Genomic DNA, 19,587 nt, shown 5'->3' on the forward strand with positions numbered 1-19,587 from the left:
TTGGCTGCGAGTTCGTAACTTCTGCTCCATTAGTAATCAAAATTCAATTGAATTTAAACAAGGCCTAGATTAAAATCCCACATTACAGTCCCAAAAGGGAGGGCTTCATCTAAACCCCAGTCTGTCATCTGGAGAGCTCTCCCCTCTGCTGCAAGACACAGCCTGAAGCCCCATTTCTGCTTATCCTGAGAGCAAAACGATGGACAAAAACGACCCTTGGGTGACCCATACGTCTCCTCTGCCCGTTGCAAGAAGGCTAATAGAATTGCACTGTGTGCACTTTACCTCTGAGATCTCTGAGTTACTAGCAAATTCTAAGTGTTCAGTGGACAAAGCACCGTTCAGAGGAAGCTCAAGCAGGTCTGTCTTGTGGTTTGTTTGTTTTTCCCTTTTTTTGGTCTCTTTGTGTTAGTCTTTCTGCACTGCAGACTCTTGCTGTTGATGCTGGGTCTATTCTTGGCTGTATAACTAAGTCTTTATATTTCATGCAGACTGGGCTTGTGCATAGCGGAAGGAGCTGCATTTACAGACCAGAGAGCCAGGAGGGACTGGGGTGTAGCTGCCTGTGTTGCCTGTAATTAACTCTAATTTTGCTGCCATTTCACTTTTTGTGCAAGTCCATCAAACAGAAATTAAAATGATTTCACCATCTGCCAGACAGTACTAGATTTCCAAAGAAAACTCAGCGAAGGCCCAAGAATGATGTGTCAAGTGGCAAGGAGAGTGAATTGCAAGGAGCAGTTTCCTTTTAAAGGACACTGATCCCAACAGTGGTCCTCGCAGCAGGCCACAGCAGCGTGTTTTATTCCTCGGGGTAGGAAGCCGCTTTCCAGCTGGACTTTCTGGTCTGTAATCCTGATCTGCAGCACAGCTCGCGACTCGGTAATGGGGCTGAGCAGATTAGAGCCTCGTGTGGAATGTGCTGGGGATCAGCGGTGCAGAACGGCCGCTTTGTCCGCGCGGCGCTCCGTGGAGCCGCCGTCTTTCCGAAGGCGCCGCTCAGGGCTGCGTCTTTGGCAGGTGCTTCCCTAAAAGCGGCTGCCGTCTCCTGCACACGTGAGCCCCACGCTGGATACGTCGCCCTTGGGCGCAGCAAAGCCCCGGGCCCGCGGGCGGGAATTCTACATTGTGCAGCGTGAAAAAAGCAGCATTCATTCCTGTTGGTTGTATGGGTGACCGCCCACAACTCCAGCCTCTCTAAACTTTCTGCATCTGGAACCCATCCAGTAACTGCTGTCCAGTTCTGTGCAAAATATATCCTCTGGTTTGCTGCTGCGCAGGGGAGGAAACCGCTGCCTTCCTTTTGGGAGGGGGGCAGCCTTCCCTGCCCGTCCCGCAGCGTTGCTCCTCCTGATGCAAAGAGGAGAAAGAAGGGGAAAATGACACTATTTGTCTCGGGCATTTGACTAGTGCTAGATCTGCCCCACATCTTCTAGAGACTGGACAACAATGTGGAATTTAAGGCTGAGAAGGCTTGCAGGCAAAAGCAGAAGAGTAGTTAGAATTTGGCATTTAGTTTCTGAGGGGAGATGTAGTCTCCGTTCATGTTCACAGCTGGATAAATCCTTTGGATGTGCCGGGGAATGTGCTGGGAAGAGCCCTCGCCCTCAGGCAAAGGTTTTGAGCTTTTGCAGACTCTTGCAGTAAGAGGGAAGTTGGGTTCCGGCCGTAATCGTGACTCGTGTTGTAAAATGTTTCGGCAACTGATGATAAGATAAAGGTGCCTGGTGGTTGCTGCTCCCTGCTGCATTCCCTGCGCGTTAGTGTGCGGGGTGACTTCTCTTGCTCCGTGGTGCTCGGCCTCTGCAAATCGGTAATTGCTGGAAATTTTATATTTCACTTAAGACTGTTCCAGATGAGAAGCTTAAAATGACTTATGTGCCTAAATAGCTTTCCTGGGTGATGATTGCAGAGTAGATTCTGCAGTCTGGATAGGAAAGTCTGTGGGAGGAGAGTGTGAACAGGGCCGTATTGTTGCAGAACGGCTCTGCGTTCCTCGGCGGCGCAGCTGCCTGTCCCGGCACGTGCCGGGGCGGCTCGTTTTGCACAAGGATGCTCTGCAGTCTGGTGATGCAGGAGCCAGTGTCTCCAGGTGGCGTTTGCGGGTCCCCGTGGAGATGTGTGAAGAGCTGAGGGCACCGGTTCTCATGTGAAGCGCGGTGACCTCCTCCTAACGCGGTGGCTGTGCGTGACCTGCTGTAGGGCCATCGCTGGGACTCGGGTAACTAACTGCAGTAAGGTTTTGTGCAGACTTCTGCTTTATTGAGTGGTGTCGATCAATACAACATTAGAAAATGAGCTGTGTTTCTGGAATAGAAACTGTATGGCCATTACTGCTCTGGTCCTAAAAAGTGGCTGTGTGGCAACCGCATAATGAGAATAGCCTGACTAATGTGGGCCAAACTGAGGCCACCTTGTCGTCCATCACTGGGTGCAGAACAAGGCAGAAGTTCTTCTGGAGCTGGAAGAGCTTGTACGAGGCAGCTGATGAACCCTCGTGGATATTGGGCGTGTGGTTCCCGTGCGGACGCGAGCAGCAGCCGTGTGTCTGTCCACGCAGGTTGCGAGCGGAGCCGATATGGAGCGGCTGGTGGAGCGGCTGGAGAAGGCTGTGGAGCGCCTGGAGGGGGTGTGCCAGGGAGCTGCCGCGTGCGGAGAAGACCCTTCCCAAGGTAAGGCCGTGGCCACAGCACTTCCCGGTGGGATGACAGCGAAGCTGCCGCGGAGCGGCCGGTGCCCGCAAAGAGCCGCCCCACGGGGAGCGGGTTGCAGGAGCGGGCTGCATGGCGACTGCCGCGCTGCTGAATGGGAGATTCCTGTGGCTGCAGCAGGTCCCGTGGCCGCGTCTCGCTGCGCGCCCTGGCACGGGGCTGGTGGCTCCGCGGGAGGCGGGTGGACATGGATGCCATGGGAGGAGGCTCCACGGGACGAGGCCCCGCGGGAGGATGCGGGTGCCGCGGGACGAGGCTCCACGGGACGAGGGCCCACGGGAGGATGCGGGTGCCGTGGCTCCGATTCCGCAGGACGCGGCTCCGCGGGTGCCACGTGGACGCGGGTGCCGCCGCTCCGGCTGCGCGGCGCTCACTGCCGTGCCGCTCTCCCCTCGCAGCGGCAGAGTACGTGCAGGCCTTCGATGCCCTCCTAGCCGGCCCTGCAGCTGAGTACGTCAGGATCAGCAGAGAGCTTGGCGGGGAAGTGCAGACGCACGTAAGGATTCGCTTTCTTTTCCCTCTGCTCCAAATAGTTACTGCTTGTCCTTCAGGCGATGCAAAGGCCATGTGTGTTGTCACTGTATTTCTTCAGCACTTTTTTTCTTGGAGGTTAATAATCCCCTAGGATTCAAGACATGCCAATAACATCCAGCAGATTGCCACCCACATATGCTTTGCATCTAACCTCTGTGAAGCCTGTGGCACATAGACGCCAGTCTCTCTGGACTTTGACACATGGCCTTTAATGGTCATGTAGAGTATCCCTGGTGCAGAGCTGGTAAGTTCCTGTTGGGTGTCCCCGAGCAGAGCTATCTCCAAGAGCAAATGCTGCTATTGGAGCAAGAAACAGATTAAACGTGTGGGCAGGCACACCTTGACAACCATAACCAAAGCGGAGGTCAGAGGGCTGCCTGGGGTTAGTCATAGCAGCCCTTTGGACAGCCGGGCAGCTAATATATAATGGTGTATTCCCCAGCATTTAGGATCAGCATAACTGCTTTCTTACAGACTAAGAACTGGGGGCAGTGGGAGTTTAAATGACACGCTTAGCATAATTGTCCTGCCTACGGTGAAGCAAGGGGAGCTCTCACATGTGTCTCTATCCGCAGGCCGAGATGGTTCATGCAGGCTTGATGAGTGTGAGGTCTTTCTTGGTGCTAGCGTCCCAACATCAGCAGCCAGCAGAGGTAAGCCTGCAAAATCAGAAACCTTGGATGCTGGTACTCAGTGTCTGGGATACATGCTGCAGTACAGCTGCTTCATAGGAGGAGCCAGACCAGGACTGGAGACACTTCCAGCGTGAGGCGGCACTTGCTGGAAGTGTGACCTGTGCTGGGTGCTCATCCAAATCCTGTGCAGAATTCCAGGAGCTGATTCTAGAGCTGCAGAACCATCATTTTCCAGGAATCAGAGCAGCACATTTTCTGTCGCTGTCGGAGCAGCCTGTGGGCATCGTGTCCCAGCTCGTGTGTCTGGCGCGCTGGCACCAGCGCTGCACAACCGCAGCACCCTAAGGTGCAGTGACAAGGGACAGGGCCCTGCCCGAGGCAGCAGCCACAGTGCCACCAGCGCAGAGCTTTTCATTGTGTGATACCGAACATCTTCAAGCAATTAACAGATTCCTTCTGTGATAAAATAGACATTTGTCTCCTTTGAATGGTGTCTGAATAATAGCTAGGCTTTTAAGATTGATTTGTCCTTAGTAATTTAACACTTTACCTTAGCTTGCCGCTTCTCAGCGGGATGTGAGTGATCTGAGAATCTGATCCTGAGTGCACTGGTGTTTCCCTGCTGAGAAGCGATTTTCCTGAGCAACAGGGTCCCACCCTACTTTTCTTTGCAGTTATTCTCTGACTCAGTTGTGGCTTCTTGTGTTACGCTGTGGAGCTGCATTTTGGTGCTGCTTTCATTTTAACTGCAAAATATGTCTGCATCCTCTTTTCACCCTCCCCTCAAAGTCAGCACCGGAAGGTTGTTTATCTTTCACCAGGCTTGCTAGGATGCTGCTCTGCACAGCCTCCAGCCTCAGAATCTGCTTATAAATTCCACTGACACGTTATTTAAATAAAGGATTATGAGCAGACAACAACCTTAATCCAGCATGGGTCCTTGTGCAGGCTGCCTAGCAGGAGTCCAGTCGGCTCTGGAGTAGCTAGGTTAGGATGCTGAACGCGTGAGCTCCTACTGTTGTGCTTGTTGGGGACACGGAGGATGGGGAGGGATTTCCCCATGTGGCTACCTGGGAATGGAGCTTCTTAAAGCACAGCCTGGATAGTCATCCTAGCTCCCCACGCTTGCCCCCAAGCAGAGGAGGAGACAGCAAAAGGAAAAGACAAGGCAGGTCCTGAAAAACAGGTTTTTGCCTAAATTTGTCTCTCAGTGCTGCAATCACCAGGAGAGAGACTTTCTGACCTTAAAGTGGCCCCAGAGGTATCTCTTGAAACTTGTATTTGGCTGCTCTGACCTCAGAAGACTTCTATGCACTTGCATTCAGATTTCCAAGCTGACAACACACAGGAGACACATTTTTTTTTTAATCATCCAAATATTAGAAACTTGGATTGAACTGAGGAGTGTCTTAAACCCTGAGGTCCAGGCATCATCTCAGTTTTCATGGGGTGAATTGCAGACTTTCTGGGGCTTGAATTGTAATGCCAGCTGTGGATCCTCAACTGCAAAATCCTACGTAGCGCTCCCTTTTTGTAAGCATTTATAAAGGAGAGGAAAAAGTTGAAAAACTGTCTTAGAACTAAAGAATCCAGAAAAGGCAAATGCTATTTCTGTCCTCATTACTAACCAGCTTTGTCAGTGTCTCTTGGCTCGTACGTGAGTCACAGTTCTTGGCGAACTCCCACAGTGCCAGTGGGGCTGGACGGTGACTTCAGCTCCAGGGAAGCTGGGCTGTGGGACCGAGCTCCCTCGTGGGGAGGGTCAGCCCTGGGTGGGAGCTGGGCAGAACCTCGGGCCAGCTGGAACCTTTCTGCAAATGACCGTGGTTCTGGGCAGAACCGCTTGTGAAGATAGATGGGCTGCTGTTCCAGAGCAGTACCGGGATTCCTAACTGCTGCTGCCCTTCTTGTTTTGCAGAGTACATTCTCAACGCTTCTGAAGCCAATTTCAGAGCAAATCCAGATGGTGCAGAATTTCAGGGAGAAGAACCGTGGTAGCAAATTGTTCAATCACTTATCAGCTGTCAGTGAGAGTGTCCCAGCCCTGGGCTGGGTGGCCATGGTAAGAACTGCAGTGGCAAGTGGTTTCCTTGGGCTGCCAGGGAAGGGCAGGCTCTGTGATGCCTCAGCTGCTCGGTGCCAATGTGTTTATTTTTTCTTTAGGCTCCAAAGCCTGTCCCTTATGTGAAGGAGATGACTGATGCTGCCATGTTTTATACCAACCGGGTCCTTAAGGAGTACAAGGATGTGTAAGTTCACTCTTAGACATCATTGAACCCATCTGACTGGGTGTACAGGGGCTACTAGACCACAACTGCCTTGATCTTAGCTTCATTCTTCTTTTTCAAGGTGCAGTATATTTATAAAGCCTTGTTCAGTGTTTTTTTTTTTTTTCTCATTAGTTGTATTCATCTGGCAGCTTGAATCCCTAGAGGGGAGTGTATGGCCCTTCTTGTCTCAGCACCCTGCGGTGGCAGCCTGAACTGCTTCCCAAGGCAGCAGGATGCCTTTCAGGAATCTTGTTAGAATTCAGGGTCTTGTTAGAATTACCAGGCCCCTCAATTAACTGGGGGGTACAGAGGGAGCTTGGGGCCTTCCACCTGCAGGTATGAGATGACTGTTGGAAGCTGAAACTTAGTGCTGGAGGTGCGAGGCTGCTGTGCCTGTCCAGCTGGGTCTGCAGGCCGAGAGGGGCAGAGACATGACGGTCCGTTCATGGGCTGTGGATTGTGATGGCAAATGTACCTCTCCGCTCACGATCTCCTTGTGTCCTTAGAGATAAAAAGCACGTGGACTGGGTGAAAGCTTATCTGAACATCTGGACAGACCTGCAGGCTTATATAAAAGAGTACCACACCACGGGGCTGATCTGGAACAAAACAGTAAGTGTCGGCGCCAGCGGCAGAGCCTCTTGCAGGATGATGCTGTGCGATGGCTGCGGGGCTCCCACCGTTCCCCTTGCTGGCTCTTACAGGGTCCGGTGGTACCAGAAGGGGCCATTGCACCACGTGCCCCCGCCGGGGCGGCTGCGCCGGCGCCCCCGGGCCCTCCTCCGCCGCCGGCTCCGGCCCCCGCATGCTCCGGCACGGACCCGTCGGCGTCCCGCTCGGCGCTGTTCGCAGAGATCAACCGCGGAGAGGGCATCACCTCCGGTAGGTGCCCGCAGCTCGTGGAGGGGGCAGTGAGGAATCTCGTGCCCTCGATGGTGCTTTTTGATCCCACTTTTGTTGCTGGTCACGGATCCAGCTGCTCGGAACATCCGCTGGCCATAACCAAAGAGCATCTGGTCTGGAGCGGGAGGCAGGGACAGCCCTGGGGTGACTCACGAGTGCAGAGGGAGCCCTGAGCTGCCCTGCGCAGCCTCGCTGGGCTGAGGGCTTCAGTTGCACACACATCCCACGTGCTAAAGGTGCTGGGTTTTACCCCTCTGTATCTGCTCTCACGTGCTGCCTGGTCAGCGCACAAGGAAGGATGGGGAGCAGAAGCGAGGTGCTTACTCAAGGCTTTCTCCAACGGGAGAGTGGAACAGCTGGGGCCTCCTGATTCCTCAGGACCTTTTGTTTTCATCAACATTGAAACAGCGCTTCTGGTTGAATCTTTTTTAGTAGCTATTGCTCAGGCTTGGGCTTGACTGAAGCCCAGCCTCAAGAAGTGGCTCGTATTCTGAAAAACATTATAATGCTGGTCACTGATCTGTGGTGTCAGTGAAACTGCGGTGTGAGGAGGGCTGGCACTCAGGCTGGGTTTCTTTTGCAGGCTTAAGACATGTTTCAGATGACATGAAGACCCACAAAAATCCGGCGCTGAAGAACCAGGGGGGTCCTGTGCGAAGTGGACCCAAGCCTTTCACTGCTCCCAAACCAGCATGTAGTGGTAACCCCACCACAAAAACCTCTCCAAAGAAGGAACCTCCATTGCTAGAGCTAGAGGGCAAAAAGTGGAGAGTGGTGAGTACTTGATATCAGCATAAGCGTGTTGGAGGGATGGGATCTTTGCTTTTGTTCCTAAACACCTTTCTTGTAAGAGGCACAAGCTTGAAGGAACATGCAGTTGGCTTTTAAAGGGTGTCCACTGCCCAGCTCTCAGTATAAATTAACTGTTTTCCCCCCGCCAAAAGTAAAGTGCCTTTTCCTGGCCTTTTTAGGAAAACCATGAGAATGCCACTAACCTGGTGATCAGCGACACAGAGTTGAAGCAAGTAGCGTATGTTTTTAAGTGCACAAATAGTACACTTCAAGTCAAAGGCAAGATCAACTCCATCACCATCGGTAAGTGACGCTCAAAAGTGTTTCTCTGTGATCTGCCTGCAGAAGGCTGAATCTGCAAAACCCTTTGGTGAGTTACTGTCTTCCCCTTGCAGATAACTGTAAGAAGCTAGGTTTGGTGTTTGATGATGTGGTGGGCATTGTGGAGATCATAAACAGCAGGGACGTTAAAGTTCAGGTGAGTGTAATTGCTGGCTGTACAGTGAACAAGCCAAGCAAACCTGTTGCCTTGAAGGCAACTGCAAAAGGCAAATGTTGTGACTGTCCAGTTTGAGATTATGCTCTTGTACCTTCTGCTTTGACCGATCTGCCAGGTAATGGGGAAAGTGCCAACGATTTCCATCAACAAGACAGACGGTTGCCATGTTTATCTGAGCAAGAGCTCCCTAGACTGCGAAATCGTCAGTGCCAAGTCCTCAGAGATGAATGTCCTTATTCCCACGGAGGGGGGTGACTTTGTAAGTGTTCGTTTTGAAATGGGTGAGGAGGGCTGGAGTGAAGCAGGACGGGTTTCCTTGAGAGGCAAGAATTTGTAGTACTAGACTGTGTTTCAGTCCAAGTGAAAGCTTTTCCAGGACGTCTTGGAGGGAAAAGGATGTGCTGAAGGAAGGATCCATCAGGGTCTGCTAAAACCAGCAAATCAGTTTCTTTGCAGTGAGATACTTGCTCTGTTCTGTTTCTTCTCCAGAGGACAGAACAGGCAGGGGTACAGGAGGGGACATAGTACACATCTAAGAAAACAAAAGTGCCTAAAGCAGTGGGAATAGTTACTTGTCTCAGTCATAAACAGATTTTTGATGATGGATTTCTCTTTTTCCCTCCAGACTGAATTGCCTGTCCCAGAACAGTTCAAGACAGTGTGGAACGGCCAGAAGTTGGTTACCACTGTGACAGAAATTGCTGGCTAAGCAGACAAGCTCCAAGGCTCGTGCCCTTCCCTGGCCCTGCTGTGGGACAAATCTGCTTTCAGATGATTCTCTTAGATTTCCTGTACCTTTCTGCTCTCAAACTGCTTCTCTTCTACCCAAGAGACACAGCTACCTGCCGTCACTGAAATACCTCTGGCTGGGATTTGGTGTTGGTGGCGGGTCAGTCGTCGTCCACATCTACTAGCAGGAAGGTGTATTTTTTCTCCCCTTGTCCAATCTAACTGCACCAATTGATCATGTCAGATTTGGGGTGAACTTCACAGCCAGTATTGGCAGTTGGCTTTCAGAGTGTTGTTTAGGGTTTTTTTTTTTTTTTTTTTTGTATTGCCTTTAAGCAAACTGTTCATGTGAAAGAGGAATATTGTCCCCTTCTTTAAGTCAACAAATAATGTTTTTTGGGTCCAGAATACTTGGTTGCTATGGCAGATGTCTTGAGGACCTCCTGGAAGCTGCCAGGTCCAGCTGTGTGTGTTAATCAATGGCATTACAGGATGTGGAAACGGTTTTGTTGGACCAAAGGCTGAGGACTTGGGCTGTAGCATTCCACACCGACTTCCTTTTCATCATTCCTACTAGCTCCAGTGTATTTCTGATTTGTGCCATGACAGGAGGCTTTCTATTAACTCGTGCCACAGTAAGACTGCAGTGGAGTGACTGCAGTAACCCTTCCCCAGCAGTGCGGCTGGTAGCTTGGAGCTGAGCACCTCTTTCCGTGAGCCCTTCACCCTCTAAAGGGAATCTTTGCCCCAGGGCTTCCTTCTTGGAGCAGCTGAACACAGGTTCAGTCTTCCAGGACGGTTCTCCTGAACCTGTCCCCTTCTGCAGAGGAAGGGTCTCCTTCATTCCAGGGTCAGTAAGTGCAGGGTAGAAAACACCTGAGCTGGATCGAGTTGGTTCATCACTCTCTCCTTGGCGTTGGGTCACCATAGAGTGAAACTGCTCAGCCTGCCCTTTCCCCTGTTGCTTGGCTCTTTCCTTTCCTGGAGGTTTGTTGGCTGTTCCAGGGCCCTGGAGCAGAGCAATGAATCGAGGCCACAGTACTGTACTGACCCGTACGGGGCGCTGCACGTGCTCTCACCTCCATGTTTCCAATGCCTCAGGTGGCATAAGCATATCTTAAAGGCATTTCCTCTGTAAAGTGTCAATGTTCTCTTTCTCTAGGACAAAAATTATTAAAAATATGCAATTTTTTTTTTAATTTGAGACTGTCCTGTGACTTGTACTTGTCTTCTCCTGAGGCTTGTGGAAAAAACCTTTCTTATGTACTTAAGATTATACAGAAGATTAGAATAAAGTTAATGCCAACTTGCTCATTACCGTGGCTCTTGTTTACTCTGTGTGAAGACGGCCAGAACCTCAGGCAGCACAAAATGCTCCTTGCTGTTTAGCTCCACTGAGATTGCTTTGGAAAGTGCTTGTCCCATGCAGCAAGACTGAAGGGGAGGTACAGACTCTTTCCTTCTGTTAATCAACATGTAAGTAATTGTCAAATCTCACCCCTTTAGTTGTAAAGTTTTTATTAATGTTAATTGCTGTACGAAAGTGCATAAAACAAGCCTTTAGTTGAACACTGTTAACAATGTTAATACCCCCTTAACGCAAAACCTTCCTTTTCCCCTAGAATCAACTAACTTTGGCCCTTTTTCCCTGCCTTGAAGTAGAGACTGTAATCTTTCTTTCCTCTGCATCCAGTCATGGGGAAGTCTGCTGATCTCCTCCAGCAGTGCAGCATCCCTGAACTAGTGATGTTGATTAATAGGGCCATGGCTTCCCATGAAGAACAGGCATCGTGGGTTGTGAATTGATTGTTAAACCCCTCACCCAGCCCCATTTTGCCCTGATCAAGTGCCTGGAACAGTCGCAGCTGACGAGTTCACCCAGGTAGCCTTCCCCAGGGCTGCCAAGGCTCAGAGTTAGTTTAATTACAGCCCAAGGAATCCCCGTCACCCGCTGCAGGGTAACAGGGCTGCCACCTCCGCACACTGTGGACCCGCTGAGCTAAAGCCCCCCCTCCTGCTGCTTCCCCCCAGGCTTGTACACAAGAAGTGCAATTGAACAGCAGCAGCTGCATTAACTAGAGCGCCAGAGCCTCCCCGGGGCTCTCGCACGAGCCTTTCTCTTGCCTTCAGTGGAGGAAGGGGAGGAGAGTGGTGTAAAACCACTCTTCTGTGAAGTGCAGGTGGTCCCCTTTGACTCCCAGGAACACCAGCTTTCCTGCTTTGTCCATTTCCTGCAGCCCCAGGCGATCCTGAAGAGAGAGAACTGTGACCGTAGCTCCCCCAGGCTCCGGGCAAGGCTGTCCATGGTGCAGGAACAGCAGAGCTGCGACTCGAGCAGAGCTGCTGGCATTGGAGCTCCTAAAGTCCCCAACTTACCCCATTACCCTCTCTGGAGTGAAACAGCAGAACACCCCAGCGCCCAGGAGAACGTACCTCTGTGTACAGTGCTGTCTCCTTCAGTGGAACGGTCTCCTTGGCTTGGCCACTTTTGTAAAACCCAAACCACTGTCAAAAACAAGGAAAGAGGTGCTGAAGGCTCCTTCAGACACTGCACTATCAGGCTTACACGTGCTCTCGCACTACTCCTCAGCAAAGTAGTTGTTTCTGCCATCAAAGGAGAAACCAAAAATGAGCAAAGGAATAAACAGGATCCCAGACAAAGGCAGCATCCACCCTGCTTGCCTCACCTCAGAGATTGGAGGGTCGACCATGGTATCGTTGAGAAATTTAACCATCACAAACTTCTTTAGAGCCATCAGGTTTTTCTTGTACGTCTCATTGATGCCCTAGGTGAAAGTGCAGAGAAACAGATTGACACCTTGGGAGCCTGCACCAAGAGGGTGCAAGAAACTCAGCTCTTAACTGCTCACTCTCCTGTTCAGGAGGGAGAGGATTTGCCCCCCAGGAAGGCCGGTGTGGACTGAGAGCTGGGTTTATCTCTACTCAGATCACAGCCTGGTGTCACAGAAACTGCTCTGATGTGGGACAAGTCTCATTGGCGAGACTAGCAGTGCAAATGCTTGATCCTAGCCAAGAACTATTACCATGAAGGAACTCGCTGCTCAGCCTTATGCTCTACTGCCAGCACTTCTACATTAGTCAGGTCCTTACCCTCTCCTGATTTATGTCAGCCAAAAAGATGCTATTTTTCCTGTAGTCTTCCTCCTTCAAAGGGTTATGCCAATACTCTGCTTGTACCAAGCTGGAGAGAAACCAAAGATCAGACTGGAAACCTGAAGCTTCCCACACAGGTCTGGCCCTACTTTTGCAGCCTGATGAAAATACTCACTGCTCCTGAACGGCTGGTGTGTATGCACCCAGATCCAGCGTCTTCCGGATCCAGTCGCAGATATGGGAGCTCTCCCCGGGACAGCGTGGAAAGCCGTAGACTCCTGAGGCACAGAGATGTGTAACAGCTCGGTAAGCCAATCTACTTAATCTCTCCATCTGCTAAAGAACCACCCTCTTACAGAACAGTGGCAGGAATTACTCAGGCAGTCAGGAGATGTTTAATCCTGCAATCCCATTAGACAGCCCTCCTGCCCCTGGGCATTATTATACACACAGGCAATGGCTGGTGTTCTTGCCCAGCAAGCCACATTACTATGGCAAACAGGACGAGCTCACCCAGTCTGCTCCCAGGAGCTTCCAGGAGATTTCCTAACACTCTTCCCCAACACTTGACAAAGAAATAGATGCAAGCTGTGGAACTTCCCAGGGGGAGAGTATTTGAAATTTACTGCCAGGCATTCTCCCAGATCCTTAACTGTACAGCTCCTAAATTACATTACATACTGCCTCTTTAATCTGCTGCAAAAAGCACCTCCCTTTCCTTGGGGTTTTAGCTTTCCAGGTGCTCACTGAAAAATATCCCTCTGATCTAGGAGGTAGTCAGAAATTTCCTCTCCAGAAACAACTCCTCCAAGGTGCTTTCAAGATTTATAAGAATTCTGCCTGCACAAAAAGTTATCTGCTTACAAAAGTGCCTTTGCCCTGCCAGTTGAGCAAGACCAGAAGATAAGTCAGCTCTCTGAGCTGAAGCAGATCACCAGCTTCAGATGGTTCAACTCACAAGCCAAATCAGATTTCAGGAAGAGGCCAAGGTATTCAATCCTGCTGCCAAGAGCCCTGCACCACGGTTAGTGGTTGTGCCAGCCCAAGAGCACGCTACCTTGATGCTGCCCGCCAACGGAGATCAGATTGAACATGGGTGGAGAAGGACATCTCTGAGCCACCGCCCTCCTGTGGGGAAAGCCAAAGGAGCCGAGTCAGCTCACCCAGGTCGTGAACGCTGCTGCTGCATGGGCTAAGGCACCGGGTAACCTCTGCAGAGAGAGCTGAGCCCTCCTGGGAACGGAGGGTTCAGGAGCTCAGGAAACCGCACGCTGCTTCTCTCTTCTTGCCTCCCTTGGCATGTCTTACCTTTGTGAAAGGGCTTAAATATTTTTACATCTGCTCGGTGCTAGAGAGTTTTAAGCATCAGAACCCAACCCCCCCAAACAAAGTCACTGGGAATGTAACAGAAGGGTAAACTCACAAGAACTGTCCTCCTTGGGAGAAGCCCATTGCGTTGTAGCCTCCTTTCAGGTGAGGGTCCCCTGCGAGCTGGCTGCAAACCTCCCTCACTTGATCGTTCACGTTCATAAAGAAGCTGTTCTCCATATCCTGACGAAGTACCCAGATGAAAAAGAACAACTTGTGCTTTACAGTGGCTTAGTTTATGTCAAGCTCGACTAACAGATCACAGTTCTGCTTTTAAAAGATATTTTACTTTCACAATGTAATAGAAGTGAAATACAGGTTTTTAGATTTCCCCTTTATTGGGCTGTTCTTCCTGTTCTGCCTGGCAAAACTTTCATACAGAACAGTGGTATTTCCTCAGACATCAAAAAATATGAGTCCCTTTAAGTATTTTTTCTTAATACATATACATATATAAACTTCACTCATATTTTCCAGCAATAAACATTCTGCATTATCTTGAGAAACTATTTAAAGAAATCCAGTAGGACTACACAGAACAGCCTGAACTACAAAGGTGCAGAAGAAGCCTCTATTTTTAGTTGATTGTATAGATGTACTGCAAGGGAGTGCTTGCAAATCAGAGGAATTTGTAGTCACAGAAAGCAGCAGGGGACAAAGTTCTCCGTTCAGGAGAGCAGTAGCTTATCACATGTCTTCGTATTATCTGGCGCACTTGGAGGGTGCTAATCAGTGGATTTGTACAGTGATCCAATTTGGACTGGGGATTTGTTCCCTTACCAGTTCTGCAGGTGCTAATGAGACTTTATTGTTTCCCACCTGTCCGAGCTGTTTACTGCACAGGAAGGAAACGAGGAGGGACAGCTCAGAGCACCGCGTCGAGCACAGAGACAGCAGGAATCACTGCGCTCCAGAGCCGCGCCGTGACAGGCACCGCAGGAAGGCAGCGGGCTTTACCTGGATCACGTTGTTTCCGATCTTGAGGGACAGCACGTAAATGCCCGGGATTTTCGCCTCGACGATTTTCTTGATGTAGCCCATGCTTTGCGGGTTGCAGCAGCTGTCACCTGCCGAGGGGAAGGGCGTGAGGCGGCGCGGCCGCGGGGAGGGCCGCGCGGGGGCCCCGCCGCCGCTCACCCATCCCGTGCCACACGACGAGCGGCACCGGGGCGGCCGCGCGGCCCGGCCACAGCCACAGCAGCAGCGCCGCCCTGAGCGCCGCCATCTTGAGCGGGCACGTGACCGCCGCGGGGGGCGGTGCGCGTGGGGGTGGGGCCTGGCCGCGGGGGCGGGGCTTGTGTGTGCGGGGGCGGGGTCTGGACTGGGGGCGTGGCCTGAACATGGAGGGGGCGGGATCTGCGGCGTGGGGCAGAGGGAGCCATGGATGGGGCGCGTTGTCACTGGGGTGGACACACAGACAGGGACGGGTGTCCCGGGACAGGCAGCGGGACAGACACACGGACGAGACCCGCTGCCCCGCAGACAGGCGCCAGCCACGGGGCTGCGTTAAGGCCTGGCGTTTGCTGCTCCCGGCTCAGCTCCCTCCAAATCCTGCCGCAAGGGCCGTGTCTGCGTCCCACTGCCTGTCCCCGGGACCGCGTGCCAATCTGGGGTCACGCAGCGCACCGGGCACGGGACGCTGGTGGCTCCTGCTGGGAGTCACTAATGCTTTTGGCACAGTCTTGGGAATCACCACTCCCATGGCACTTGGGCTTCTCATCAGCTACGTTATTCGGGGGCCACTAACCACAAGCATATCCTGCAAGAAAACAGGTCCCCTCTCAAAAAAAAAACACAAAAAACAAAACAAAAAAACACTTTGCACTAAAGTAAAAATTACTCCCAATCCCCTGGCTCTCTCTTCCTTCGACTCCCTCTGCGGAGCCTACACGTGCCGTGCAGCACTCAGCGAAGCAGAGCTCTAAACCGCTCCGAGGACACGGGGGTGATTCGGGAAGCGGGAAGGGCAGCGCACCGGGGCCCGGCCGGAGGGTGACACCATCCCTGGGCACTGCGGCCCGGGCCGGTCGCTCTCGGGGACTCGGCCCGTCCCAGCGGGGCCCAGGACGGCGCTTTGCGCCCCGGTCCCGGCCCCGGTCCCGACTCCGGCGGTGGGGTCGGGGGGGCCGCTCATGGCGCCGCCGTTGCCCTGGCAACGTGCGGGCCCCGCCCTCCCCTCCGGCCGCGCGGGTGGGGCCGCGCCGCGCCCTCCCATAAGACCCCGCGGCGGCGACGCCGCGTCCTTTTCCCCGCCTCTATCATGGCGGTGAGTGGCGGCGGCCGCGGGCCGGGCCCGGCGCCATCCGCCGCCATCCGCCCTCGGCGGGGCCCGGGCGGCGGCGGGCGCGGGGCGGGGGGGCCTCCGCGGGGACGGCGGGGCCTCCGCGGGGGCGGGAGGGGGAGCGCGACGGGGCCCGAGGCGGCTCCGCGACCCGCCGCGTCGTGTCCCCGCAGCAGGAGCAGGGCGAGAAGGAGAACCCCATGCGGGAGCTGCGCATCCGCAAGCTCTGCCTCAACATCTGCGTGGGCGAGAGCGGCGACCGGCTCACGCGGGCGGCCAAGGTGCTGGAGCAGCTCACGGGGCAGACGCCCGTGTTCTCCAAAGGTGCGCGCGGGGCGGGCGGCCGCGGCGCGGGGGAGGCCGCGGGGCAGCCGCTCAGCTGCCGCGCCGGCCCCTTGCAGCGCGTTACACCGTGAGGTCCTTCGGCATCCGGAGGAACGAGAAGATCGCGGTGCACTGCACGGTGCGCGGCGCCAAGGCGGAGGAGATCCTGGAGAAGGGGCTGAAGGTGAGAGCGGGAGCCGGGATGTGGCGGGAAACACCAAGGTGGAGCTGCCCTAACGGGAACGCTTTGGAGACGCGGCGTGGGCCGGGGTTGAGGTTCTGGAGAGGCGGCTGGAGGAGGGAGCCCAACCCGTTGGGGTCTCCGGGGTTTGGCTGAAGCACAAAGCTTGAGCTGCCGTGACTGGAAGGTCTTGAAGATGCCGAGTGAGGTGCAGTTAACAGGAGGGCCTGGAGAAGGGGAGAATTTGCCTGTTTGGGATCCATGATTTGCCAGAAAACACAAATGTTGAACTTTCCTGACTGGAGAGTCTTGGAGATGCTGCATGCCGGGTAGCTAAGGGTCAGGCGTGGGTGCTGAGGGGTGGGAAGGCAGCTGGGGGGCTGACCCAAAGGCTGCTCTGTTTGCAATCTCTCCTTAATGTGGAGCTTCTTAGTGCAGTCTCTGCTTTTATTGGGATTCTGCCTCTGCTGCTGGGGTTTTAAGGTTGTGGGATCAGAATATGATGGCTGAAGACTTCTGTGTAAAGAACCTCTGGAAGTTATTAGAACGTGCAGAACTTTTCTGGTGGCTTTTTTTTGTAGTCAATAATGAAATAATAACTTGCGATAAATATTTCAGGTGCGAGAATATGAGTTGAGGAAAAACAACTTCTCAGACACTGGAAACTTTGGCTTTGGAATCCAGGAGCACATTGATTTGGGGATTAAATACGACCCCAGCATTGGTATCTACGGCTTGGACTTTTACGTGGTGCGTATTCTCTGCTTCCCTGGGGTTGCTACTTTTGCATGAAAACTTCAGAAAAACTTCAATGGTGACTCTGGCTTGTGTTGGCTTCCTGTCCAGTGCTGGAAGAAGCAGAGATGTCAACAAAATGCAAGTCTAAGCTGAGCTTCCCAGGGCCACTGCAAGATCCTTTACTTAGAGCATGTCTCACAAAGCCTCTTTGGAAGCAAATGCTTTTGCTCCCTAGTGTTATTTTTGGGATAACACTGAGGAATCACAGGCTAGATATTGAGCAGCTTGGTAGGACGCAGAGTGTGTGGAGTTCAGGGACTGAAGGCTTTTTAGATGGGGCAGGTCTGGAAATGTGGGATCTGGGCTGGCGAATTCCTGTATCCGAGGTGGCGCGTGGCGGTTGTTAAGCCTCCCTGCTGCCTGCAGCAGTGCCAGGAACCAGCTGTAGTGACCGAGTCCTGCTGTGCTGCCGTGCATGGGAGATGAGTGTGGGGATGGGGATGGCACCTGTGAGTCTCTGCTCTGCTGTGTCCCAGATATACCTTGGGAAATGGGAGGAAAGCCGTTCCATGTGGGTTAACAATGTTAAGTGTATCCTTTTCTGGGTTCTGAGATCTTTAGGTGGGAAATGGGGCATCTTCCAGACTCCTCTTGGTGTTCTGAGTGTACATTGTGTCCAGGCTGGGAGCTCTCAGTTTACCTGACTGCCCAGAAGTTGCATGGTTTTCGGTTTGTGTCGTGGCCATAGAAGGTTTTGCTGTGAAGTCTTGTCAGTAATTTGGACAGCAAGATTATCACTGATCTGGAAACTCTAAACTTCCCCCTAGATATGTGGCAAGATTAAAATAATAATAAATCAGAATGAAACGGTGCTGTTGATCTTCTCTCCGGTCAGGTGCTGGGCAGGCCTGGCTTTAGTATTGCTGACAAGAAACGCAGGACTGGCAGCATCGGAGCCAAGCACAGGATCGGAAAGGAGGAAGCCATGCGCTGGTTCCAGCAGAAGGTAAAGTCTGGCTTTATTCTTTTATCCCAAGAGATTGGTAGCAGCCTTATTGACAAAGTGCTTTGCAGGTCTTGTTGGGCCTTCTTGCAGAAAGACTAAAGCAAGTTGTTGAGCGTGATGCTGTAGTAGGCAAAATCCTTGCTAAAGGCTGCTTAAAACATGCCTTTAAACTGCTCTGGAGCAGTGGAAGAAGGGCTGCATGTACCTGGATCACAGCGAGCAAGCAGGGTTGGGATTTGTTTGTCCTGTGGAGTTCTTAGGTCAGCTGGCAGGCTTGGAGAGTGGATCAGGCCAAGTAAAACCCATTCTTGGGTTCAACACTCTGTATGTGTTTCTTAGACTGTAGAGTGAATGTGGATGGCCAAAAGTTTGATTGCAAATGCTTGGAACCTTGGTTGGTCGGAGCTGGAAAGGGTAAAGAGTCTGTGGCAGCTCTGCCTTGGCTGCTGTGCCTTGCTGTGCTCCGGTTGTACCCGCACAGTAAGGCCTCCCATCCGCTCCTGCTTCTTCCCTTAATTCCCTGGTTCTGCTTATTGTGGCCTGGATTGTCTACAGGGGCTAAACTTTGGGGAGTGCCCAAGGGTTAAAGTATAATTCTAGTCAGATCAATCCCCAAAGGGTTGGGGCTTTGGGTTTCTGTGGCTGAGGGGTGGAATTGAATGGTTATGTTTGAAATTAGCAGTACAAGGCTGGGGAGCACCACAGTGGTGCTGCACCTTTACCTGACTCTTTCTCACTTGGTCTTCTCTCTCTCACAGTATGATGGCATCATCCTTCCAGGCAAATAAGCAGTTCCTGAAATGGAAAAAAAGCAAATAAAGTTTTCTAACGCCTAACTTCTGTTGTGAGTTTTGTGGGGACTTCTGCCCTGGGAAGCTCCTGGGAACAAGGGTCACTCGCATTGAAAAGGCAGCAGAAACATGTGGACTACGATGCTGAGCACCTGGAAGAGAAAGTGCTGTTCTCCAGGAGCAGGTGTTGGATTTAACATAAACAGGCTCCTTTTTTTGTATTGTTCAACCACACAAATCAGCAGAATTGTTACCAGTGTTGGGAGGTGGTCATAGAAAAGTCCCACTTTTTAATGTATGAGCTAGTATTTTACGTATTCTTTGGGTAGGGCAGAGCAGATGGGAAACTTCTTCCCAACTCTACTTTTGAGTGAAAATCACTGAGGGCCAGGAGGGAGAGTGGGGAAACCTGGGCAATATCCCTGACTCCAGCCCAGCTCAGTCCTTAACCAATGTTGGTGCCTTGGCTGTGAGAGAAGAGAGGGTGAGAAAAAAAAAAAAAAAGTGTGTGGGGGGTGGGTTTGAGTAGAAATTTTTCCTGCTGCCCAGTTACAGTATCTGGATTGCTAGTGTCGTTAATGTTTCCATGTATCCCCCCCAGCTGTATGAAACTGGAGGGGTTAGGTGGTTGTGAGGGCAAGTTTTAGCAATCCTCAGCCCTGAGGAGGGATGCAGGGAGGTGTCTGGAGGTGCAAGTGCAAGGTCTGAAGT

At 52.3% G+C, this 19,587-nt stretch overlaps 3 protein-coding genes across 3 annotated transcripts; 2 read left to right on the forward strand and 1 right to left on the reverse strand.

Annotated features, from left to right (window-relative positions):
- Window positions 1-2,578: 2,578 nt before the first annotated feature.
- On the forward strand, window positions 2,579-10,390 carry CAP1 (cyclase associated actin cytoskeleton regulatory protein 1). Its single transcript, XM_088531112.1, has 12 exons — window positions 2,579-2,672; window positions 3,110-3,207; window positions 3,821-3,898; window positions 5,799-5,942; window positions 6,044-6,129; window positions 6,657-6,762; window positions 6,855-7,032; window positions 7,637-7,827; window positions 8,025-8,148; window positions 8,241-8,323; window positions 8,460-8,603; window positions 8,970-10,390. Exons 1-12 carry the CDS (start codon window positions 2,579-2,581, stop codon window positions 9,051-9,053), a joined length of 1,410 nt encoding a protein of 469 aa, XP_088387238.1. The 3' UTR covers window positions 9,054-10,390.
- Window positions 10,391-11,097: 707 nt separating this feature from the next.
- On the reverse strand, window positions 11,098-14,796 carry PPT1 (palmitoyl-protein thioesterase 1). The gene is made up of 9 exons (XM_088531126.1): window positions 14,693-14,796; window positions 14,513-14,622; window positions 13,611-13,738; window positions 13,245-13,315; window positions 12,363-12,465; window positions 12,185-12,275; window positions 11,761-11,859; window positions 11,507-11,578; window positions 11,098-11,322 (listed from the first exon to the last, which is right to left on the reverse strand). Exons 1-9 carry the CDS (start codon window positions 14,778-14,780, stop codon window positions 11,200-11,202), a joined length of 885 nt encoding a protein of 294 aa, XP_088387252.1. The 5' UTR covers window positions 14,781-14,796; the 3' UTR covers window positions 11,098-11,199.
- Window positions 14,797-15,815: 1,019 nt separating this feature from the next.
- On the forward strand, window positions 15,816-18,921 carry RPL11 (ribosomal protein L11). Its single transcript, XM_088530956.1, has 6 exons — window positions 15,816-15,821; window positions 15,953-16,160; window positions 16,238-16,344; window positions 16,960-17,091; window positions 17,975-18,085; window positions 18,844-18,921. Exons 1-6 carry the CDS (start codon window positions 15,816-15,818, stop codon window positions 18,871-18,873), a joined length of 594 nt encoding a protein of 197 aa, XP_088387082.1. The 3' UTR covers window positions 18,874-18,921.
- Window positions 18,922-19,587: the final 666 nt, after the last annotated feature.

The sequence above is a fragment of the Tinamus guttatus genome, unplaced genomic scaffold (assembly GCF_059628265.1).
Source record: "Tinamus guttatus ecotype Peru unplaced genomic scaffold, ASM5962826v1 Tinamus_guttatus_pri_ptg000397l, whole genome shotgun sequence".
NCBI classification, from domain to species: domain Eukaryota; kingdom Metazoa; phylum Chordata; class Aves; order Tinamiformes; family Tinamidae; genus Tinamus; species Tinamus guttatus.